This window comes from Macrobrachium rosenbergii, chromosome 8 (genome assembly GCF_040412425.1).
Source record: "Macrobrachium rosenbergii isolate ZJJX-2024 chromosome 8, ASM4041242v1, whole genome shotgun sequence".
Lineage (NCBI taxonomy): Eukaryota > Metazoa > Arthropoda > Malacostraca > Decapoda > Palaemonidae > Macrobrachium > Macrobrachium rosenbergii.
The window spans coordinates 71,321,955-71,348,597 of NC_089748.1; the positions used below are offsets into that span (position 1 = coordinate 71,321,955).

Here is a 26,643-nt window from a genome sequence, read left to right on the forward strand (position 1 = left end):
CATGCTTCCAAATCCGGAAGTGGACTTGCTTGCCATATGCTAGAACCATCAAGTTCCAGTGTATGTGTCTCTGAACCTGGACTTTCAGGCAATAGTAAGAGATGTATTCCTACCAGACTGGAAAGGATGGAGGACATTATACCTTTTTTCCCCATTGTCCAAGATTTTGAAAGTTTTGAACAATCTGCTAGCTGTCAATGGAACCACTTAGCTAGTGGGCCCAAATTAGCTGAATAATCATTAGTTCCTGTTTTTTTCAACAACAGGTGAAAGAATAGATACCATTACTGTCCACCGTTCAATCCCAAACAGGAGGGGAAATTGTCTATGTATCTTCCTTTCTGAACCTGACTTTTATGTGCGGATTTTCAAATCTAGTCTACCATGAAGAATATTTGCCTAACATTGCTAGGTGCATAGTACAAAAACTATAGACTTCATCCATACTACATACCAGTCTATATGGAAAATGTGGTTAGTTACCTCCATGCTGAGAGCTCAGTTGAAATCTGTTGAGACAGTATTACATTTTATATATATTTTTGAGGTCAAGCGCCTTGCTATTACAACAGTCATGGCATACAAGACAGCACTGTTGGAACCCTTGCTTTATGGTTTTGGAATTGATCCTAGCAGTTCCCTTCCTAAGGGTACTATCAGGCATTTATCCTCTTTTTTTAGTTTTCATTCCTTTTTTTTTTGGAAAGTATGCATGACAGGCTGATGAGAAAAATATAATTGCTTGGTGGATTATCAGGAAAGTGTCTTTGTCTTTGCCTAATCTTTTCCTTCTGAGCATTTAATAATTTCTAAATCCATCCTGACTGTCCTCTCCCAGTTGTGGCAAATGTGGCAGATTTCTTATTTGCTCTGCAAGGTGTGCCAGCCCCACTTTGTCAACCAGTTGCTTCCAGCACTTTTTTCAATGACATATGGTCACATATATATTTATACTTTCAGCAGAATTTTTGTAAATGTAAATACTGTTGTTGTTGATGGTATTTGTTGTTTAATGTTTTGTTGATTTTTTTAATGTTTCTGTTGTTATGAGTCTATTTATTAGTTTGCTAATGATTTTATGCTGTTATTTTTAATTCTTTCGGGAGACATTGAGTTGAACCCTGGGCCAGTTACTCATTACACTGAGAAAAATTGCAAAGTATTTTACTCAAATATTTGGGGCTTAAGGTCAGGTTTTCTTGATCTCCAGAGTTGTGCCCGTAACTATGATTTGATGTTTTTATCTGAGACTCTTGCAAGTAGTAACAAGTCAAAGGTTGAGTTTTTAATCCGAGGGTTTGATGGCCCTGACTTCATTTATCGTTGCAACATCCCACTTGTGTAAGGTATGGCTGTGTACACTAAGTTCAGATGACATATTTATCTTTAGAAAAATTTGGAGTGTAATTGCCATGACATTCTTTGTTTTAAAATTTTCAGTAAGTTCCACAACATATATGTATTTGCTGTCTACCACAGTCCAAATATCGACAGTTCTATTCATGACTGTCTCTTGGAAAGAATTAGTATGGCTCAGTCACAGGATTCAAAAGCTTCATTCGTTATTTGTGGAGACCGTGATGCAAAGCACAGTGAATGGCTAAATTCAAATTACACAGATCAACATGGCTGGTCTGCTCTTGAGTTCTGTTTATCCTCCAATTTTGTCCAGCTAATTGAGGAACCCACACATATTTCTGGTAATAAATTAGACCTTATATTCACAGATTTTCCAGCTATTGTGAAGTCCAAGGTCTGTGAATATATAGGCACTTCTGATCATTGTGCCAGTGAGATGGACATATCTGTCAATCAGTATATTCCTAATGCCACCATTGGAAAAAAGGGTCTGGCTGAAATTTAAAGCCAGGTGGGATCACATTTTTGAAGCTTGTCAGGCATTTAATATTTCAGATGCTATATTAGATCCTGATCCCAAGAAAGAGTGAAATGAAATGCTGATGGCTCTTTTGATAAGGTATGTCCCTGGAAAGGTCATCAGATTCATGACTAGTGACCAGCCATGGTTTGATGTTATATGTAGACGAGCTTACCATGACAAACAGACGAGATGCAACACATACAGACAAAATCTTTCAAATGAAAATTACACCATTTTTGTTGAGTCTCGCCATGCTGCGAATATGTAGAATTTACCTTCCAGCCAAGAGAAATTACATACAATAATTCCCTCTGAAGAGGAAACTTGAAGGAATTACTCAGCCTCATATGTGGTGGACTGTTACTCGCCAGCCTTGGCCAAGCAACAGAACACTATAAAATGGCAGACAGTAAACAAAATAAAACTGAGAAAAATGAAAAGAAGAAGATTACTAACTTTCGGTACTCCTTTTATTCAAGTTACTGCAAGGTGTAATTATACTCAGCAATTAATTACATTTACTCAACAATTAATAACAATAGTTTACAAATTAACACTAGGGGCACACATGAATAATAATAAATCATAGACACATAATTAACGGTGCCATAAAAGATGAATAAGTCCAGATGATGGATAAGTCCAGTTGATGAATGTAAGGGCAAGCTGAGAGTTTCCTTGGTCACTCACAATAAAGGCATCCCTCTGCAAGAGAGAGGTGTCAAATTACTGTAACTATGGGATTGGTGAGAATTGAAGCCCTACTACCATGCACTTGGGATACTAAGGATTCCCTAACTAACAACGTGCCCACGAATGGTACAGCCAATTGAAACTCATATCGCACTGTTCACAAATTGGAATTAGACTAGCATGCAAATGATGGGTGGCAGGCTGAGAAAAGTATCAATTAGGGAAACAAAAGGAGGGTTTACTGATGAATGGAGAGAGAGAAATACATGGGGTGAGCACGGGTTATACTTGGGGGGGTTTGTTAAAAGTTGAGAAATAAATCTGTAGGAGGAAAAACAGGCCACCAAAATACTCGAGTTCATCTGAGGCTTACCATAGGCATCCAAAGGCACTATCCAATTATCCTGAATTGGGACACAAGTGGAGAAAGGGTTGGCAGTCCTGTGAAGGATGTGAGTCAGGAAAAATATATCCACCTGCTAGTAAGGCCAATAACTATGTGAGGGTGAATTCGGGCGCACGCGGCTGAGCTTTGGAAGTCGGATTGCCATAGGGCCTAATATGGCTGCTGCCAGACTAGTTCTTCTTCCAGTCCTTGCAATGTCTCCCTATGCAACCTATAATGGCACGAGATATTAATGGCAGAGGAGGAAGGATACAGGACAAAAACAAGAGGAGTTTACTATATGAGCAGCCATTTGCACTTTGTTTGTTTTGGGGGGGTAGCCACTTATGAGCGAGAGTTAACCCTGAACATGAAATAGCCCCTATATTAGTAAACATTTTGTCCTTAACAGGAAGAAAGGTCTGCAAGAACAGGATTAAACTGAGCGAATGTAAATTACTGTAAATTAAGGGGCGTTTTGGCTGGCTGGCCGTCTAAGCATACTCTTTTGTACATAGAGTAACATGGCACTACTTATGCTAAGAACATATGCTTACACTTATTTAAATGAGGTACTGTCAGTGGGATAAAGGTTAAAACTGAATATTAAGGTAACTTGGCACTAAGGTCACAAAGTTGAACTAATTGAATTCCACACAGACTCAAGCTAGCGCAGCACTGTATGTTAACTCTAGGCTACTAATTAAAGGCAGCATAAAACACGTAATAGGTAGTGTAAAATTTACATAAAAATACCCATACTTCGTGCTAAGAATAACGTGTTTATGTTTGTTTAAGGAATGTACTGTCTGTGGGATTGACTAAATTGAATAAATCTACTGCATTACTGAGGGAATGTCCAGCAGCATTATCAAAATAATAACCTATCTCACAGGTGAATGATATATCCCTACAATAAACGAACGTTAAATATAAGTGGGAATGTTGAGCTGCATCCCAAACTTTAGTAATAATAATAAAAATAAGGTTAGTTACAATACAGCTGGGTATTGCAATTGAAGATGTCACAAATAAGCAAATAAAATACTTCAACATGGGTATGCTGGAATGGAACCAAATACATATGGAGCTAGATTAAAAGTAGGAGACAACCCTAGACAGACTTTCTGGATCAAGGGCTAGGATTGCTCTAGTAAGCTAAGGCACTGTTATAGGTATATGATATGAGTGCCATGAGAGCTCAGTGGCTCTGATGAATACAAGAAATGGTATCCTAAGGCTATGTGTAATATAGATATGGCACTGGGCAAAGCACCAGGGCCGGGAGAGCACCTAGGCTCTGTCATTATTCGAGTTTCAGGCACTTGACCTTCCAGCTGCAGCACGAGGCTTAGCCCCTTGATGTGGGTAGCCTTTCAGTTACTTCTCCTGGGAAGTGCTGGAATTGTAGTTGCTGGGTGGAGCCAACGACATTTCTTCAAGGAAACAGTGTGCTTCATCTCTGATATTTTTTCCTCAGGATCAACTGTGGGAATAATTCCTCCTTAGTATTTTAACCTCTACCACCTTGCTGGAAGTTGCCACCAAAAGGCTTCCAGAAGATTCCAGAACAGTTTTTGCTGTTGTGGACAAAAGTCTTATGACAACCCTATGGGAAGCACCCTATAATTTCTAGAGTGGCACATAAAAGCACGAATGAAAACATTCGAGGGTTCCAACAAGTCACTTCCCAATATAGCCTCACTATCACATTCTAACCCCTTCTCTAAGGACCTGTTTGAGGAGTCTGTTGTGGCTAAACTTAACGAGCAAGCCTGCCAACAGAATTGTACAGAGTATGCTCTTCTGAGAAAAAGGGAATTCAGGAAACAAAAAAAAACCCGAAGCTCCCCTTTACCCAACCCAAAAAGGCTCGCTATGATAAAAAATTCGTATAAGCCTTCAGCCACCCCAAAAGTTTTCTTCTCAGACAGGTAGATGGTCAGAAGGGACAACTCCCTACAAAGGGACAACAACAGCAAGGAAATCCTATTCACAAGGTCCGAAGACCCTCTTATAGGGGAAAAGGAAAAGCAACACCTGGAATGCATATCAAGGGCAAAGGCAGAGGAAGAGGCAGATACCAATAGGAACTGTATTGTCGGGGGTCAGCTTCGACGACACCACAGGCAATGGAAGTCTTCCCCTTGGGCTGGGGTGGAAACAGTGTCATCCCTCACCTCCTTCAAAGGAGTTCATCCAAAAACCAACCCCTCTCTGGAAGATTATGTGCCGAAAGGCGTGTTAATGGGAGCCATAGAGAAACATGCATATATTTGCCACCAAGCACTTCTCTTCAGTGTCCCCAAAAAGGATTCCTCCGAACGAGCATATTGTTTGCCAAAAGTTTTGGATAACTACTGTTGCCCAAGAGTGTTCAATCATTCCAAAAGGGACTTGGATAGTTAACGTAGATCTGAAAGATGCATACTGGCATGTCCCTGTCACCGTCCCCTTCTGCCCCTTCGTAGGGTTCTGGATAGGGAAAGATACTTACAGATTCAAAGTCATCCACTTTGGACTCAACATTGCCCCAAGAATTCTTTTAAAAATTAGCAACAGTAATTGTTTGAGAACTTAGACAAGAAGGAATACAACTAATAGCTTACTTAGATGATTGGTCAATATGGGGGCCCACAAGAAAAGAGTCCTTGAAAAACCTAAGGGCAGTGGTCAACAGACTACAGTCAAAAAGTTTTATAATAAATTGGAAAAAATCTTGCCTTAAGCCCAGCAGATGCTTTGAGTGGCTGGGTCTGTGTTGGGATACTCTTTACAGCCTGTTTCTCTTTCCATCATACTCAAAACAGAATAAGGCAAGTCCTCAAAAGGTTCCTCGCACAGCCCAGAGTTTCCAGACAGCAATTAGAAGTTTAGAACGTATGATGGACCTGCTGCAGTTTGAATCAGTGATAGATCCAATACTCAGGTTGCAACGGAAAAATGTGAACATATTCTGACTATCTCATGCAAGAAAAAAGATGCGAGACCGACCTCATCAAAAGAATAAAAAAGTTGGGGAGATACTTTGGCCTTGGACCCAGAAGCAATCTCTGGCGAAACAGGTCACCCTGACTCCTCCATCAGTACGAGTACACAGAATGATTGTAGTGTCTCTCATTAAAAAGGCAAATCCACACTCTTTTCCTAGGTCACATGATATTAGGAAAGTAAGTACGTCGTTGGCCTTCTTCAGAAATGTCTCTTTCGAAGAAGTCTCCAAATGTACAAGGTGGTCATCAGAGACAGTATTTTTGAAAAACATTATTGCCATGAGCTCGAATAAATTCAACTACACTGTGTATCAGTAGGTGGCATGGTTATTCCTAACCCCCAGGCACTACAGCAGAAAACCAGGGGTCTTGCTGAGGGTGAGTGTGCTAAGTATCGCTGAGAGAAGGGCAACAGTAGTGCAACCAAACCCAGCATGCTTAGGTAAGCCACTGTAGAACTACATCCTAAAACATAAGTTCGTGTATAGTTTCTTGTTGTTTGGTACCGAGACCTGAAGAGTATTTGGAATAAAGAATGGGGTTTGAAATTTGTGGCTTGACCACAGACCAGAAATGTTTTTTCTTTGGGGTGTTGGGATTAAAAATTGAGAGCTTAAGCCTTTTTGTCACTTGTCAATTTCTCTGTAAAGCTCCATGAGGATGAAACAAGCAATACGCTATCAAAAAGCAAGTTTTGACTTTGGAAAAACCTATTTTTCGTAGCCGCTGTTGAGTCCTCAAAACCCTCCCACTTCTCTGACAAGAAGGCATGGGATTTGGGCAAGGGATCATCCTGCATTGACCAATAGAAAGTAATGCTTCTTGGTCTTCGCGAGGGTCTGTTGTTGACACACTGATGGACTGCACATGCCCATTAATCATTTCTTATAAGCAGGTTTTGACGATGGAAGAACCTGGGTATACAGCCTTACTATAAAGATTTGGGAAAGTGCCCCCTTATCTTTGAGTCCATTAAATACTCCATCAAGTGTTACAGTGTTTGTCACTATAACACAATACCCGGCCACGATGACCAGCAAAAAGAGAATTCTTTGACATTAGTTTGGTAACCATGGAGCTCTGGTAGACCATGGAAGGTTAACTCCTTGAGGACTCAACAGCAACTACCAAAAATAGGTTGATCCTATGCCAAAACCTTTTACCTGTATTTCTTTAGAACTTGCTCATGGATGATTCCAGGGGCATGCAGAAATGATTCAGTGGGCATAGTAGCACAAGTAAAGATACTTATCTATGAGATTAATGAAATTTTATTTTTCCATTATTTAAGCATAATTTTTATGTCAATACAGGTTTAGTGGCTGGCAAATGAAGGTACAACCTTCCCAACCATTTCTTTCAGCTGTTAGGTAATAAAAAAAGTTAACCATTTGGCTGTGAGAGACCCAGGGAATGATTGTCCCATGTCCAGAGCAACATGTTAGCTTTCTTAAAACTACCTCTTGAACTATAGTTTCTTTTCAGGAAACTGGGTTATCTTGGGAAATTCATTGACCAAAAAATAGGCTAAATTGTAAATAATAGGTGTATATGAAAATATTAATTTTTCCGAATGGATTACAAACCTACACTTTCATAAATGAAGTTTCTTGTACAAGACAAGCTTCAGCTGCCACCAACATATCTAGAAAAACAAAATCCTATTGAACAGGCCTATGAGTCACTTATGACCTAAGCCTTTAATGTTGCCATCCCAGTGTCCTGTGCCACTCCAGTAGTCCAGTGTGTTATCCCTTAAAGTTTCATCACAGTTTTTGTGCCGATGGGATGCATTTCTGTATTTTTTCTGAGTCATATGGGTGACCTTCATGTGACCTGCTGGGTAGTGTGGCACCCATGTGTATGCGTCTTACCCTCCATTGTGTTTCTTGACTACTATGGAAACGACATGAAACCCAATTTCCATTGTTGTTTGGGTAAGTGCAAGCCCTGCAGTAAGTTTATGTCCCTGATTGGGGTAGATCCGCACTTTATTTTTATTTCATGTTGGGAACGAAAATGCACAAGAGGGGTCAAGTGCAAAGAGTGTGTGAGGTGGCAGTCACCGCAGTGGTCTCTCTATGAGAAAAGGCATTATAAGAAGGGCAGTTCCTCCTTCAGGGAGCCCATGCATAGTCTCCCACCTCGCCCAGCGATGCTTCTTGCTCTTCCTGCTGTGGTATTGTCAGGAGGTGACCCACTCAGTGAGGATGTAATCAAGAAAGTCCCATATTTCTGGGTCAAGGATGGTCAACCACTCCAGCAGATATTGGCAAGTGGTCTTTAGAGGGCTTCAATTATCATCTTCCACCACGTGGAAAATGGGAGTACAGGCTGGGAGAAGAGAGAGTTCTAGAATACAATCTCTTTCTGGCCAAGGGAGATCATAGCAAGGGCATACACTTCCACTGGAGGCAGTGAGGCTTCTCTGGGGAAGATTAGGGCCCATGACATCAGAGGACCAGGCCCCTCAGTGGCATTCAAAAAGAACCACACCATCCTGCAGGTCCGAAAGGTGGGTGTCTGGAAGAGACAGTCAACCTTCATGTCCTTCTACCTGAGAGACTTAGCCCCAAGTCCAAGACACATTCACCCTGGGCCAGGTAGTGGCAACCAGCAGGTGAGGCGTTGAGTCTTGAAAAGGGGGCTCTGCCCAGGAGACCAGGAGCATCTTTCGATGACTTGATCTGGTGTAGTGAGTACATGGATGATCATGTCCATATTAGTTTAGTGATGTGAGTTCTGTAGGAGGTAGATCCTCGGGCACTGGGAGGTGGGGCACTGCCACACCAGGGCATACCCACCTGCTACACTTTATAGATTGGCCTCCCATCTATTGGTGAGGTTCCATTTCTGTAGGCGCATTCCTGTCAGAACCAATGAAAGTTTTTGAAAAGTAATTTGTAATTTTTGTAGGATGCAAACCTACACTCTCTTAGGGAAGTTTACCCTCCTCTGCCCTCTTGTGGTTCCAATCTCCCAATCATGTAGATGAACAGGACAGCGGGCAGGCATATTCACAAAATGGAATAGCAAGGCAGCCCCAGGTCATGAGTGACTCATAGGCCCACTCGATAGGATTACATTTTTATATTTAAGTCAGTGACAGCCAAAGTGTGCCTTGCACTAGAAACTCCATTTTTGGAAGCATAGGTTGTATTCTAGGAAAGATACAAATTACTTTTTGAAATTTGGTATATTTTATTTTAAAACATTCATATTCTTAAAACAGACGAATTTAAAGGTAAAATAACATCTTCATTAGATGAGCAGCAGGTAAAAAAAGTTTAGGTATTTGAAACTTCAGTTACAGTTGCTTTTGTGGAGTCTGTGATGTGAAATCGGTTATCACTGACCCAGAGAGTAAGAATACAGCCAGTCCAAAAATTAAGTTGGAAGAATTAGAATACATTGGAAACTTGAATGTGTATTGCTGTGTAAATTGTACTGATCTTGGTAATAATTGTTTTTCCAGTTTTAACCATGTTTGGTCGAGCTACCACAGGGATAGCAAGAATGTCTGGAGCTATTAGTGGAACACCTAAATTGGCAGTAGCAGTCACCACAGGTTAGAACTTTGTTATGTATAGGTGTAGTTGCTTATCGAATAATATGCTGGACACACATGGTTACCACAAAATTGGTAAATACCTGTAATTTATATTACATATTTTGAAAATCTGTAGAACAGCTTGGTGTGCATGCTCACTTATTTAGAAATTCAAAACAAATTTGGCTTTTTCTGTAGTCTTGTATGCTGATTGTAAAGTTTATACTTGTGTAACTTATTTTCAAGTGAGGTGATTTAATGTGCTTTAGAAGTATTGGTTGCTGACTAAAGTTACTCTAGTAATTAGAAAGTGCATATGGTAATTGAATTAAATGTGCAAGTTATTTGAATGGAATATTGTTTGTTATAGTGTTGTGAAGTGAAATGTTATCAAGTACAGTAGTTTAAAAGAATACTGTACCTGGTGACATTTTTTATGGAGAAGATATTGAAACAGGCATGTATGTTCAAGTCTAGGTGTTCGTTACCAGGAGAGTGTTGATATATTTTTATAGAAGAGGCAAGCTGAATTATTCAGGAAATGCAGAGGAAGGCACAGAGTTCCACATTTAGAACTGAATGGTATGCAAGCTTGAATAAACTTTTTGATTTTAACTCTTGAAATTCAACACAGGAGAGGTGATTTTGTGAAGCATTTACAAATCAAGGCATCATATACTAAAATGCCAAATGTCACTACTGTGTTACTGTAGGAAAGCACTGAGAGAAAGACTGTTGCTGTCAAACAAATGAATTGGGCATATCCATTTTAAATAGTGAATACTGTATATAATGTAGAAGGGAGAGAAGGTTTTGTAACTGAGTTTTAAAAGTTGATTTGTGGGTGAGTTAAATCTGTATGATTGACTAATAAAAAGAGACTAATAATACATTGTGATAATCTCTTTAGGGTAACTATATTATCTATTGTTTGTAGAATAAAGAGAATTCATATTGTTTTAACTGGTGTTGCCTCTAAATTTTCATATAAATAATTTTCTTTTTAAATTCAGTTATTGATGAAAGTTAGGCCTGCTAGAAAATGTCTATTCTTATGAATATGGTAGCACTGAATGCTATGTAGATCTATATTTTGTTTCTTGTCTCTGATCTTGAAGTTTATTTTCTTAGCAGGTCCGGGAGGTGCGAAGATTACATTACCATCTACTACGCAGTTGAATCGCACAGTACCTGCTTATTCTCAAGCTGTATCACTGGCAAAAACCCAGGTAACTATTACACTTTTTTTTGTCAGGAAAACTAATTCTTCCAGGCCAAATATTAAAGCTGCTAAGCACACAATTTAAGAAGCCCTTAGAAGTTTGACAGTATGTGTTTGTGAAGAAGCTGAAACACGGATGGGTTTTATCATCATGGGATGATGTCAAAGAAAAAAATTGCACTGTTATGCCAGGTGAGACACTTAACTCAGTATAGACTTGCAGGCTGAAGTGTTAGTGATGGACTCAAAGATGATAAAGAAACAGACATCTAAAAGAGTAAAAAATCAAAATCTAAAAAAAATGAATGAATTGAAAAGGAGTATGAAGAGTGTCAGGAAATGTAGCCTAGCAAAGTATAAGAAATCAGTGGAAGAAGGCCTTCAAAAGGTAGCAAAAGTAGGGGGTTGTTCAACAATAGGGTGATATATATTAAGAGATGTGGTTGCATAATTAAGATGTATAAAGAATTATCACTTAGAAGAAAAGAGCCTTCATATTATGGTGGAGGATGAAAAGAAATGAGGTTAGAAAATTATACATGGAGAAGTGTATGGATGTAAAAGGAGCAAAGAAGATCTGGGAGGACCTGTCATGAATTTGGTTGCCATGAGGAGCAAGTTACAACACCTTGTGGCAAGCATATCAAATTTTGTGTTCCATCTCTCATAATCCAGACTCAGATGATGCACAAAGATTAAGTAGGCCAAATCTTTATAAATCGTAGGTTAAGGATGAATATCAGTGTCATGTTCCTCATTATTTGCTAAATGTATCTAGGTGCTTTATTTGACAAAACCTGGGATATGACATTATTTGCCCAAAGTGATTTCTTAGACCAATAATCTTATTCCTCTGGTTTCTTTTTGGTACTTTTTTTTCGTATTTGTACACATAAGAAAACTCTCATTCCACTCAGTGTTGTTACAGGGTACTTTCTTTTTTCTGAATCAGGTCTCTCTTTCACCTTTTCATCAGCATTTCTGTTCATCTCTTCAACAGTGATGTTTATTATGGTATATAGCCTCTAAAGCCTTCAAACTACTGTAAAACATTCTCCTCACCATCAGAACACAATTAATTTCACTATTCCCCAGAAAAGATGGGCTTTGGGGGATTCATTGCTGTTGCAATGTTGCCTGTCACATACCCACTTTGCGGCATCTCACAAAGCCTAGCCATCAACTTCCTTGCCTTATGAAGCCATATATTCACAGCTAGTATCATCTCTTGAATTCATAAAGTCTTCATAATTATCACCAGTAATTTTACCATCACTTGCCTTTAATGTGGATAATAAAGGAGCAGCAAAATTAAGTTTATTTCAGAGAGATCTGTCTGCAGGTGACCACAAGAGTTTTAGAAATTTAAATACAACATACTGCCATCTTTTCAGAAAAATATACTTTAAACAGTTGCTGAAATAAAAGTACACATAGAAAATTGGATTGCAATCAGTGCCTGAATAAAATTGGGAGAATGAAAATTCCATGGTTAATTTAGGTTACCTGAACAAGTATTGTCATGAATATAAGATTAAGCATGCAGTCATATTCTCAAGTAAACTAGGCATTAAGGGGGAAGTGATTGAACAGGAAGCACCTGGTGTTCTGCTTGCCACTCCCAGACTCCAGGGCTGCACGAGGGGATACCTTTCAGCACCCCCAGAGCCTTTCCACAATTTGCCTGACCCATTCAGTGATCATGCATGCACAGATCATCCCCAGTCTGAGGGTGGCCCATGTGGGTCTTTGTTGGCCCCAGGCTGATTGGTACCCCAATCTGTTGCCTCTCTTGGTTGAGGCCTTGAGAGAACTTCTTTTGCCTATTTTTCTTTATCTGCCCCACTAGTAGAGGTATCATCAGTCTAGCAGCCAAGTGAGAAAGGTTTTTGCCAGGATTATGTGCAAAATGTAAAGAATAGTCAGGAAGTCCTTACCAGTGGTATATCAGGAGAAAAAAAAAGTAAAGTATACCTTAGTTTAACCAGACCACCGAGCTGATTAACAGCTGTCCTAGGGCTGGCCCGAAGGATTAGACTTATTTTATGTGGCTATTAACCAATTGGTTACCTAGCAATGGGACCTACAGCTTATTGTGGAATCCGAACCACGTTATACAGAGAAATGAATTTCTATCACTAGAAATAAATGACTCTAATTCTTCATTGGCTGGCTGGAGAATTGAACGTGGGCCCAGCACAGTGCTAGCTGAAATATCGACCCATCCAGTGAGGAACTAGGCATATCAGGAGAAATGGGTCAGAATGAATCTTTAGTAGATCATGGACTTCATCTTCCCATGAGCCCCTTAGGAAATAAGTTTTTTTTTCAATTCAGTGGTAAAGGGTTGCTGTGTAGTCCATACTCAGATCTTTAGATTAAAGGGCTATGGATCTCTCAAACTCTTGGAAACTCTGTGCTAATGAGGAGCTTTAAGCAGTCTTGTCACCTCCACAAAGTCAGGCCTCTAGTGTGGGATATCTCTCATTCTCAGTAGTCTGTCTCAGGTACCATTCAGGAAAAGCTTTGGATAGATACTCAACCCTCAGTGCAAACTTCCTATTATTGATGAAAATAATATGAGAGCTAGACAGTCTTTGGTACTGTGTCTGGCATTTGGAGTGGGCAGGTGTAGATATAATTGGTATAGGGGTACTGATAATAATTATTCCTGCAGAGTTGTTTGTGTGAGATTTTAACAAGTTCCCTTGGCTTTCTGTCAGCCTTTGCGTTGGCATATGCCAGGTTGTATAAGAGGTTATAGGAGTCATCCATCATATGTTCACCTATATTGCTGGGAAGCATGAATTGCTAGTTTATGATTCACGTAATGCCAAATTCTGCAGTTTCATGCCCTCATTATAGCAAGCTCTCAGCAACCACACACTCAGACGGTACATCCCACCTAATAAGCAAGCCTCCTGTATAAGACAAAGGTTTGTTTATAAACTACGATTTTCTTGTCTGGTAAATGCCCAACCTCTGAACCCATTTCCCCTCCCCTAGCTGAGGGACCAGTGAGGTGAATTGCTGGGATTCTTCATACGCATCTAAAACTATTGTGTTTACAGTTTCAACGACTGAACTAGCTTGAGCCTCAGAGATAAAGTACTTTCATGTGTGACATAGGTTTATGTATCTACGATAAATGCTTTTAACCTTACAAGAAAAATGTCAGTTTTTAATACAAACCCATTATTTGTTCCCACACAAATACAAACCTTCGTTCTTTATTGCATAAGATTTAGCTTGTGATGTGAGCTGGAATGGTCCTTTAACTTCTGATAAGATCATTAGCTATTGATAGGTGGGGCTTCCGGTAGGTGGAAGCCCCACCCACCTTTTGGTCTGCACTCCACTTTGCTTCCATTCACTGTTGTGTGAAGACGTATCTGTGCTCTTTGCCTGACTTGCTATTTGCTTTCTCTGTATGTTTTTCTTACTTTTTTCATTTCTTGAAATGTGCAGATGCTCCTCTACCTACAAATGAGTTATGTTCCAAGCAGCTGTTCGTAATTCATGCCTCGCTATAATGTGGTTCGGATTCCACAATAAGCTGTAGGTCCCGTTGCTAAGTAACCAATTGGTTCTTAGCCACATAAAATAAGTCTAATCCTTCGGGCCAGCCCTAGGAGAGCTTTTAATCAGCTCAGTGGTCTGGTAAAACTAAGATATACTTTACTTTTATCTTGATTTATTTGTAAGTACAACTTGATATATACACAAAGTCAGTATGTAGAGTACCTGTACTATTTACTGTATGTTTTTTCATACTAAAACACAATAGTAGTACTGTAGTGCATTTTATAGAGTATTTTATCAATATAAATGATACATAAAACCTAAATAAGTACTAAATTGTTATGATAATAGTACAGTTTATAGAGTACTTTACTGATATGAGGGATATATAAAACCTAAAAACATTAAGTACTAAATTGTGATGATGATGGTACTGTACGATTTATGGAGCACTTTACTAATATGAATGATACATAAAACCTAAATACATTAAGCAGATTATAATAATAATTTGTTTTCTTACCTTTGAAAATTGGTGTCATAGGCTTGACGTGTTGGATAATGAGAGGAGGTGAGGTGGTATGGAATTACGGGGGTGGCGGGTCATCAATGTCAGTGTCTTCTTTGGGAAGGGTTTACTTGGCATCACTTTCTTCGGAAAGGATTGCTTCAGCAAGGATTTCTTTGGCATCACTTTCGTCTTCAATTTGGGAGGCTGTTGAAGTTGAAGGCACAAGTTTGAAGAATTTATCCAAGGAAGTTTGCATTATTTTTTTCTTTTCATTGTATATGATACGATAACACTGGATAGCATTGTTGGTGGCTGTTGCTACTTTTGAGAGTTCCTCAACATTTGGATCCTGATTCTCAAAAATAGTCAAAGCTTTTTGTATAAGAGAAAACCCCTCGGCCATCAACTTTGTTTCAAACTTCTTTAAAGGAAGAACTTCTTCTTCATGTTCCTATTTGAATTTCTTCCAGTTCCATTAAATCCTCATTCATCAGCTACTCTAAAGGACTCTTAAACAGCTCTTGAAATCATAAACAAACTGTGGGCATAAAGCCTTCCATGCTCCAGCTCACCTTCGCAAGCTTAATCCTGTGTAAAGAACTTCAGGTTTGTATGTTAGGAAAAATACAAATTACAGTACTTTAAAAATTTGTTATTATACAAGAAGTACCTACTGCTTCTCGTATTGTAGTAAATCCAGATAACACATGGAATGGTTTAATTTCCACCAGAGGCACTAAGCTTCCGGGATGCAACCTTTGAGGTGAAGATGATCCTTTTTGTGCGAGTGAGGGCCACAAAAATAAGGTTATCATAAATTAGTGGGTTTGCAAGGGAAAATAAGTTAATTTCGTCTTTAAAAAGTGTTATTTTCCTCTGATTTTTTATAACTTTCATTGAAACTGTATTTTACTTCTTATAAACAATGTATTGTATGTTTATAAGAGATTATTTTAGGCAGTACTAATTAATAATAATGGAAATTTCTTTTTCATATTGTAGGTAATATTATTAATTATTAATAATGGAAATTTCTTTTTCATTATGCCAGATTTCATCTCCTTCTCTAACAGCACTATTGAAGGGAACAGTACCAGCACATACACAGACAAATTCTGTAACAAAACCTCAGGTGCGTTATTTTTCACTGTTATTTTGAAACAAAATGTGACTATTGAGGCTTGATCATCCTGCACATTATTGAGGAGTTTGTTAGGTAGGCTTGCAATATTCATGTACTGTACTGTATAGGAAGGGCATGCTGCAGACCATAAACTGTGTATATGAAAAGGTGTCTGTATTTTGTCTTGCAGATCAGGTAAACTCAATTTTTATAGCATAGCCACTGCTCATCTTCAAAGGAATTACAGTACAGTACTGTACTCTCATGGTCCCTATATGGCTTCATAAGGTAGACCAACCAATTTCAAAGAAATCAATTGGTCTCAGCTAGTATAGTGCATGTTGACACAGAGTGCAGGACTCAAGACGAGGGCTGTGTCTCTTGTCTGCAGCGACTGCCTAGATTCGTCCTTGTCTTAACCTGCAGATGTGGCAACTGCACATTGCATGTCATCCAATATTGTGGCAACCACTCACTCTGCACGAGACTATTTACCCATATTCTCTAGGTCTGCTTGATGGTAAGACATATCATTTCTTTAGTCTGGCTACAAACTCCTAGATCAGTATTTGGTCGTCATGGAAGTGCCAAACTCAGAAGAAAGTTAAGTGCATAGTGTTGAGTCCTAATGAAAAGTTCTGTTTTTAAAAATTTTTCAGCTGAAAGTCAGAAGCCAATGCCGAGAGCGACGTCATGTCTTCCACAAGGCGAGAATTAGGTTTGTTTGAGTGTTACAGTGCATTCTTATCCGATAAACAGTGTTTAATTATATTGAAGTAATAATTTTAATACAGTGTTGTTCTTGCAGATCAGTGGTAAATGATCCTTTATGTTAATAATTATCTTGGGCTAAAGTTAAGTTAAGTATACCTTAGTTTAACCAGACCACTGAGCTGATTAACAGCTCTCCTAGGGCTTGCCAGAAGGATTAAACTTATTTTACGTGGCTAAGAACCAATTGGTTACCTAGCAACAGGACCTACAGCTTATTGTGGAATCCGAACCACATTATGACGAGAAATGAATTTCTATCACCAGAAATAAATTCCTCTAATTCTTCATTGGCTGGTCGGGGGACCGAATGCTGGGCCAGAAGCGTGCTAGCTGAGAACTATACCCACCCATCCAATGAGGCACTTTTTCTACTGAGTAGATATGCTAGGCTACTTGAATTTTGTTTTGATTAGTATTAGTCTAACCGTTCATATATGCTATGCTGATAGTGGAATCACTTACAGCTGTAACCAGCTTTTGACAGTGCTCAACTTCCAAACCATGGTGTTAAGTAAACTAATTGGTTAATTTTAGTAGTTAATTACCAAACTGAAGAGTTTTTATGATAATGTTCCCCAATTATCATTAATATCACGGAACTTGTATCAGATGATACGATGTTTTCCTTCACGGACCTACTTTTAGCAGGTATTGCTCTACCGATAATGCTGTCGCTAGAAAAACATTTAATTACCGAACTGAATAGTTTTTGTGATTGTTCCCCATGAGGGGATGTGTATCAGATTATATGATGTTTTCCTTCACGGACCTACTTTTAGCAGGTATTGCTCAGCCGATAGCGGTGTTACTAGGAAAACGTTTATAATGTCTGTTTGCGTACGTGATTATTAAACTTTTACATTTTCATATAACGGGCATTTGAATTGTACTTAATTTATATGTACCTAGCATATTAAAAATTTTCCTTTGACAAAATTTTTTCATTTAAGTACAGTACTTTCTTATGTAGCCTATAGCTTTACCTGTGACTTGTGAGTAGTCTAGGCTTGGTAGACAAATTAGATTTACAGCACTATACAGTTAGCTTGAGTGGTGTAACATTCAAGAATTTACTTTTAAGGCAAAATTTATGTAGTGATTATATACTTTAGTGCATAACTACTGTCTTGGAAGAAAAAACCCATTAGTATCAGGGTTAACAGTATACAGTACAGCAATATAGGTACATACTTGTGCCAAAGTTAACCTAGTTTATGTTAGTTGTGCTTAAGATAGTACAAATAATTAGCATGTCTAACATTTTGTGGGAATAAATTTAAGACAAAATTTATGGTAGTAATTATGAACACGTTAATACTGCTGCCTTATGGATAACCATTGTCATAACATTATACTACAGCTACACAGTGACCAAGTTAGCCTGTAGTTTTCTGAGTGAACTATCTATTCAGTGATTATAAATGGTTAATACCAAGTAGTTTCTAATAAAAACTTTTTCCTTATATCACTACAGAGCTGCTATTATGCAAGACCCACAGATTAAGTGTGTCACAGTGAATTGCTTGGTTCACTTTTTGCCAGTGGGTATGGCCCATACCACCACCTACCATGAACATAGCCCTTGTAGGAATAAAGGTTTCAGTAAGGGTACGGAAGGAGGAGACTACATCTCTCTGGCAAAACTCTGGCAGAGTATATTTCCCCCCATTTCTGAGCAGAACCTATGTTTCGGCCAAAACCCGAAAGCATCAGTTCCTAGTACCTCCCAGGTCAACTCTGCTGATGGAGAAGAGGAGTCTTTACGGGGGAAATGTCCCTTTTATCGGACATGAAGTGGATATTGCCACTGAAACTGCCCTGCTGAACCCAGAAAGACCAGAGACATCCTTCAGCTGTACATGAGAGAGATACTCAAAAGGAAATCTATCTCCCATGCAGCTATCAGATACTGAAGGGGATCCTAATAGGATCAACCTAACCCTGTCTGAAGTGTCTGTATCTTCTGAGGGGTATAGTAATTCATCCAGGACTTCTGTTCTTTGGTTGCCTAGCAGTCACAGTATGGCTGCTGGGGCACAATCAATTTGTGCAAGCTCCCCTAATAGGGAAGTAACATTTGCTGCATTTGCTGACTTCCACAAGGAAATTATGAACAGTGTCAAAGATGTCCTTGCTACTGAATGTCAGTATATCAGAGATATTATCCATGATTCCAAAGAGGAAATGAGGTCAGTCCTTTAACCGAAAGAATAAAGTGGCTGCACAGTCTGCTCGGGCAGAGTTTGGCGTCAGAGCTCAAACTGATAGCAATAATATGGCCAGTTCAGGCTACAAAACTTCAAATCAAAAGATAGTAGGGTCTCCAGTTACCACCCCTGATGATACTGATAATCCTCAATGTGACTCCCTCATGTGTATCTTTTCTCCTGATGGTAAATACCTTATTAGTGAAAGGAAAAGTATGATTGAAGTTGAACATGTAGAATTTTGAGACAGAGTAGTGTTTCCTAATACAGAATGACGCCTGGTCCCTCCTTCAGTAGGCATTGAGAAACCGCTGAAGGAGACGGTTATCCTACCCATGAATATAGCATCGAAAGTCATAGAAGAAACCCTTTACTACCAGGTTAATGGAAAATGGTGTTCTACATCTCTTTTAGATAAGACCCCATATGCTCACCGGGTAGTCCCAGCCTTCTGTCCCTTCACCTTTAAAATAATTAATCACGTGAAGGCAGATTTTCAGAATATTGTGGTAACTGGGAAACAAGAGCCAGTGGCAGAATTAAAGCCATTTGCCTCTATCATCCTGGTGTATGATAATTCTGCTAAGGAATGGGCAACACTTGCCCCTCCATTTGGAAGAAAAAGCTCCCTCTGGATGTGGCTCTTCAGCAGTTTGGGACCCATATGAGAAAAACCTCTGAGAGGACAGCCTTGGTTGACTTTCATGCCAGGATCCACCTCCTCAGTATCATAACCTCTACTACTTTGCTAAAACTTGCCATTAGAAGGCTTCCAGAATCTTCCAAAACAATTTTTGCTGTTGTGGCCAAATTACTTATGCAGACCCATGTGGAGCACACTGTGATTTTCTAGAGTGTCGCATAAAGGCTCAGATGGAAACATTGGCGGGCTCCAATATGTCACTTCCCACTGTAACCTCCTTATTACACTCTACCCCATTCTTTAAGGACCTTTTTGAGGAGTCTGTTGTGGCTGAACTCGGTGAACAAGCCCGACAACAGAATTGTACAATATACGCTCTCCTTGGAAAAGGGGAACGGAGGAAGCAAAGGATTCAAGAGTTTCCTTTTCCTAAACCAAAGAAGGTTCGCTATGACTCAGAGTCATGTAAGCCTCCAGTCACCCCTAAAGGATTCACTCAACAACATAAGGGACAGCAGTAGGAAAAGCATCCCTTTTGAAGCGTTCAAAGATGCTCTTACCGGAGAAAAGGAAAAGCAACTCCTGGAATGCCTACCAAAGGCAAAGGAAGAGGTGGAGCCCAATAGGAATTGTATGGTTGGTGGTCATCTTGTACAGCATGACATGCAATGGAAGTCTTCCCCTTGGGGACACAGTATTATTTTCAACAGGGTAGGGTGGAAGTGGTCTCATCCTCCCCCTCCTTTAAAGAGGTTTTCCAAAAACCCAACCCCTCTTTGGAAGATTACATGCAGAAGGCCCTTTTGAAGGGAGCCATAGAGAAACATATGTTTATTCGCCACCAAGCATGTCTCTTCAGTGTCCCCAAGAAGGATTCTTCCGAACAGAGGGTGATCCTTGACCTATCAGAATTGAACAAACGCATTGTTTTCCACAAGTTTCGGATGACTACTGTTGCCCAAGTATGTTCAGTCATTCCACAAGGGACCTAGACCGTTTCTGTAGATCTGAAAGACACATACTGGCATGTCACTATTGCCATTCCCTTCTGTCCCTTCCTAGAGTTCCAGATAGGGAAGGAAATGTGCAGATTCGAAGTTATGCCCTTTGGGCTAAGCATTTCCCAAGAGTTTTTACAAAATTAGCAGCAGTAGTTGTTCGAGAACTCAGAAAAGGAGGAATTCAACTGGGAGCCTACCTAGATGATTGGTTAATCTTGGGGCCCACCAGGAAAGTGCTTATGAAACCTAAGAGTGGTATTTGACAGACTCCAGTTGAAAGGTTTTCTAATAAATTGGAACAAATCCCACCTTACACCAAGCAGACACTTTCAGTAGCTGGGACTTGTTGGGGTACTCTTCACGGCCAGCTGTCACTTCCCATCAGTACTCAAAACAGAATAAGGAAGAACCTGAAAAGGTTCCTTGCACAGCCCAGCATTTTCAGACGTCAGTTGAAACGTATGATGGGCCTGTAGCAAAGGCGTGAGTAAGAGGTAGCATCTACAAACTTACTGATTTATTCAAAACAACAGCAGAAAGGTCAAGGGCTCTTGCAAGCAGAAATGTAGTGCCTGACATGAGGTGAACAAAATAGAGATTAATACACAGTCAACTGTGTTTGTTTGAGAATGGAGAATGGTACATAATTCGATATACAAGTTGCGAACAGAGTTCTGAGAAATATATCTGGAAAGCTGACATTGTATGCATCTGGTAGGAATGATACATTTGACATGACATTATTTTGAACGACAAGATTAAATAAAAAGGATGTATGGTGTCGGCTTTGTTTCTTATGTGTGTGTGCTTGGCACATATGTCAGGAGATGCTTGTTGTGAGGCGCAGATGCCCGTAGGGTACGAGTTCAGATGGCCAGGTAAGATGGATGATTGTATAGGTCCATGTGGGACCCTACAGGACTCTCACCTTAGAGAGGCTTACGGCTTTAGGTCAGTGTCTGAGAGATGTGCTGGTTTGAGGCAATCGATGGAGACCCAGACAGTTCTGCCATCAAGTGTCATCAGGTAGGCCTTGTCTCTCCTTTGGATGATCTGGTATGGTCCCGAGTAGGCTGGGGAGAGGAGGGGGGGACTTTGTGTGCGTCCACTCGTATGAATACGTTTTTTACGCTCTGCAGTTCATTTGGGACATACAATTTTCTGGCCGTCAAAAGTCGTCTTGGCCGGCATTATCCGCTGTAATGCTTTACGGATGTCTGGTGGGGAATGTCGGGCTGGTTGGATGTTGAAAGATGTCTGCCAGCAATGTTAATGCTGGAGATCCGGCGAGTGCCGCATGTGGTGACGTTCTCAGGCCTAGTAGGACCCAAGGTAACTCCTTTCTCCAACTCCCGCCTTGACATCTGGAGGTGAGTGATGTTTTCAACAATCGGTGTAGCCTTTCGACAATGCCATTGGCTTCTGGGTTGTAGGCCATTGTGTGTACTATCTTTGTCCCCAAACTGTCCGTAAGGGCGTTCCATAAACTGGACATGAAGTTGGCCCCTGTGTCACTTGTGATAATATGCAGGACTCCATGTCTGCTGACCCATCTAATGAGAGCTTTCACACAACTCTCTGCCATCTGTTGATGCATCAGTATTGCTTCTGGCCACCTGGTATTTCTGTCAGTGATGGTGAACAGGTATCTGTATCCCTTGGAGGGGGGCAGAGGGCCCACTATGTTGATGTGGATGTGGGCCTGACAGCAGTTTGTTTTCTGGAACTCTCCTAGACCACGCTCTAGGTGCCTCGTTATTTTTGACATCTGACACGGAAGGCATTCTCTCGTCCACTTTTTGATGTCGGCTTTCATTCCCCACCAGATGTACCATTCCACTACAATTTAGGCGGTTGCACGGCATGATGGGTGGGACAGGTTGTGGGTGAGGTTGAAAGCCTTCCTTCTGAGACCAGTTGACAGGTAGGGGCGAGGACGTCCAGTACTTGTTTCGCAGGTGATGGTTGTCTCTCCATTGTTGATAGAAAGGTCACTTCATGTGAGGGCAGGGTTGTCCTGCCGCAGTCGCTGTAGGTCCATGTCATTTTTTTGTGCCTTTTATTTCGGATGAGCTATCCCGATCTGGACAGTGTAGGCACAGTTTCTTGATAGTACATCAGCCACAGTGTTTGGAGACCCCATCAGGTACTTGATGGTGTGGGAGTGTTCAGCTATTGCGGACAGGTGACACTGCTGTCGTACTGACCATGCGTCTGTGTTTTTTTTGAAGGCATGCACCAAGGGTTGGTGGTCCATTTGTATGATGAACTGCCATCCTTCGAGCATGTGGAGGAAGTGGAGGATGGCTTTGTGGACTGCCAGCAACTCTATCAAATGTGGACTACTTTTATTCTGTTGTCAACTCTTTTCTGAAAAATGGCAGTGGTCAACACCCATCATCTATGTCTTGCTCCAGTACCACACCCATCGCGGTGTTACTCACATCATTCGTCAAAGTGAGGGACCTATCGGGTAGAGGAAAGATTAATGTGGCTCCAGAGGTTAGTGCCTGCTTTGCTAATAAAAATGCATTATCTTCAATATTTGACCAACAATTTTTTGGGTTTTCCTTTTAAACATTTATATATTGGACTCTTGATTTTAGCAGTATTGGGTAAAAATCGTTGATAATAGTTAATTAGTCCTGAAAATTCTTGTACTGTTTTGATTGTGATTGATGTCAGGAAGTCGGTGATTGCTTTTCCCAGGAATTCCACCCTTGTTGTTTCCCAGTCTTCCCTTACCACAAGTCTGTTTTCTTTGAGTATTTGTAGCACCCTTTTGACATCTTTTAGATGTTGCTTGCGGTTGGGGCTAAATACGAGGATGTCTTCAGCGCAGACAACGCAGAAGGGAAGATCACCCAGGAACTCATCCATTAGTCTTTGGAAGGTTGCTCCCACGTACCGAAGGCCGAAGCAGCTGTAATTGAACATGTAGGTGCCAAAGGGGGCGATAATCACTGTCTTCTCTATGTCTTCCTTTGCTACTGGAACTTGAAAGTATCTCTTCAGCAGATCTATTTTGGTGAAGGGTTTGGTGCCATCCCTTTGGGAAGTGATTGGTGATGTCTGCTATGTTCGGCAACGAGTATCTGTCGAGCTTCGTTTTAACGTTTAGCTGCTGATAGTCTCCGCACAGCCACCATGTTCTGTCAGGTTTTGGTACCATGTGGAGGGGGGATGCCCATGGGCTGGGGCTTTCTGGCATATTCCTGCCTCCTCCATTTCCCTGATACTTGTTTGGCATAGGCAAGTTTTTCTGGGGCCAAACGTCTGAAGCGGGCGTGGACTGGGCGACCCTCCATTTCTATGTGGTGCTGGATGTTGTGCTTTGCTGGTTTGGTAAAGTCATACTGCAGGTCATCTTTGAAAACCTCTGGGAACTCCTGTAGGAGGCAGCGTATTTTTGGTGGTGGGGTGGCTGATGCGACGGGTACGGTTTGTTGTAAATGCTGTTGTTGTGACGATACGACGGTGGTTTGCTATATTAGTTGTTGTGGTGATAATGTAGGGCCAGTTTTTGGGATCAACTGTTTTGATGCTACGTCCACCAGCAGGTTGTGTTCTTTTAGGAAGTCTGCTCTTAAAAGCATTAATGTTACATCTGCCGTGATGAATGTCCAGCTGTAGCCTTTCCCGTTGAGTTACAGTTTCATGGTCCCCCTCCCGTGTATCTTGAGTGGTGCTCTGCTAGCAGTGGATACGTGGACATTGGTGGGTGGGACTGGGTTGAGTCATTCGTGCGGGCTGGCTGGCATGAATGATTTGCATGGCCCAGTGTCAACGAGGAAGTCTGTGTTCAACCTGTCATCCCTTATGAAGAAGCATGTTGAGCCCTTGCGTTCATAACTGGAAGAAAGGCAGCAGAAAGCAGCCGCAGCTTCTCTTACGAGGCAACCAGTCTGTTCACTGCTGACGTTTAGTTATTTGGGTTACAGGTGCGACTCTAACATGTTTTTTTGGGAACAGGCAGCCTTTTTCGCCTTTGCAGGCCTTTCTTCCAAACTTCCAGTGGAAGAAGCATATTCCTTCGGTTGGTTCATTTTTTGTCTTCCTGGTCTTTCCATTGTTGAATTGTTTGGGGAAGCTCCGCTTTTGGAAGCGGGTGGCTGGTTCCTCTGGGTCAATATCAGAGTCCATGTCGGTTGACTGCTGGGACTGTCGTGCTGCTGCTGCTATAGGTGGCTGGGTGGGCGCCACTGTTTTGTGTGCCATGTGTAGTGCATCAACCAAACTTAGGAATTCTTCGATGGGCATGATGGAGACATTGGGCATGGCCGTCACTGTTTGGCAGGAAAGTTTTGTGAGGAGGACTTCTCTCACAAGGTCCAGGGTTGACTTGGGTTGGCCGTTCACGGCTGGTAGTGTTACCAGCCGCTGCAATTGCTTGTAGACATGCGATGGCCACTCATCTCCTATGGCTGCCCCCATTTTGCCCAGGAACTTCTTGGTTCTTAGGGCAGGTGGCATGCTGAAGGATGACTTCAGCTGGTCCTTAAGTGATTCGTAGATAACAGGGTTTTAAAAGTCCTGCGAGCCATTCTGCGACTTGCTTGAAGATGCCGTCTGGCAGGAATTCAAGGACAGCGTCTGCTTTGTGTGCTGAGGAGGTGATTTTCCTCGACCAGAAGATTATCTCCGTCCTTAAGAACCAAGCTTTTGGGTTGTGGGGCGCAAAGGGGGGCCTGACATATGGAGGCGGCAGCGACGCTGTCACTGGAGAGTCTGGCATCGTTGGGGCTGGCTGGGCTGGTCATCTCCGTGGTCACCAGTGTAGCGAAGATGTGAATAAGAGGCAGCATCTACAAACTTACTGATTTATTCAAAACAGCAGCAGAAAGGTCAAGGCTCTTGCGAGCAGAAATGTAGTGCCTGATGCGAGGCAAACAAAATAGAGATTAGTACACAGTCAGCTGTGTTTGTTTGAGAATGGAGAATGGTACATAATTCTATATGCAAGTTGTGAACAGAGTTCTGATAAATATACCTGGAAAACTGACATTGTATTGTCTTTATTAGGAATGATGCATTTGACATGACATTATTATGAATGACAGGATTACATAAAAAGGATGTGTTATATGCATGTGCTTGGTACGTATGTCAGGAGATGCTTGTTGTGAGGAGCAGATGCCCGTAGGGTATGAGTTCAGATGGCCAGGTAAGATGGACGATTGTGTAGGTCCATGTGGGACCCTATAATATCATATTCAATTTTCCATGTATCAACTTCCACATTTGCATTCTTTTGGCTGTGTACAAATTCCTTTGACCTGAATGCATTAACACACAATATGATTGTACAGGTAAATTGCAACACTAAAATGAGTAGAGAACAGAGCATTTGGGTATGCTAGGTTCATAAGTTGTACAGTGATGCCAGGTGATTTGACTTTTATCCATTAAATATGTGATTATTGTTTTTATTGTGTTAGTGTATGTGCTTTTTTCTGTGTACTTTACTATGTGCCCCAGCTTAGTTGTCAAGGCCTTGTAGGCTACTTTCTTGCCTGCTATCAGCCATGCTCACTTTAACCTTTGCACTGTCCATTGACTCTCCTACTTGTTCAACTTTCACTCTCCCAGTAGCCTACCCAGTATATGTAACAGCATCTAGTTATGCTTCATGCAAAGCTAGACTGAAGAAAACGTGTCATCCATAAAGAACTTTGTAGACGCAGCTAAGGCAGTTGATGTGTTGAACTCTGTCATCTGCCTCTTGCAGTGATTACTCACTCTTCAGTGACCAGTTCTTCAGCAGTACCAGATGTATCAGCATTAGAATTTGCTCCTATGTGACCTTTATTTCAGGTTTCGGCATACCTGTGGCTTCAGCCATGCTGCGGCTAAAGCTTGATGTCCACTTTCTGGCCCTAAGCATTAGTGTTCACCCTTTCATGACTTTTCAACACCATCACAGTCCAGGCTGATATCCATCCTCACCACAAGGGGTCCTGATCCTAAAGGACTGACATTTCTCTTGTTCTTCATATGAGGTTCCTCCAGCAAGCAGGAAGAATTGTAACCATGATACCTATAGATGCAAGAACCATGATTGTCATCATTCCTATCAGCTGTGACCATGACCATGATTGTGGCAAATTTCCTGCCTGTGACCATTGTACTCAAAACAG

General features: G+C 40.9%; 1 protein-coding gene across 5 annotated transcripts in view; it reads left to right on the forward strand.

Moving 5' to 3' along the window:
• Positions 1-26,643, forward strand: part of Spt20 — a 256,861-nt gene that overhangs the window by 161,009 nt on the left and 69,209 nt on the right. For 2 of the 5 annotated variants that reach the window (XM_067107974.1, XM_067107978.1), the window contains exons 13-15: positions 9,429-9,521; positions 10,635-10,732; positions 15,810-15,890. In XM_067107974.1, coding sequence (XP_066964075.1) covers positions 9,429-9,521; positions 10,635-10,732; positions 15,810-15,890 — 272 coding nt within the window. The remainder of the gene's footprint in view (positions 1-9,428; positions 9,522-10,634; positions 10,733-15,809; positions 15,891-26,643) is intronic. The other 3 variants (XM_067107975.1, XM_067107976.1, XM_067107977.1) reach the window with 3 other exon arrangements.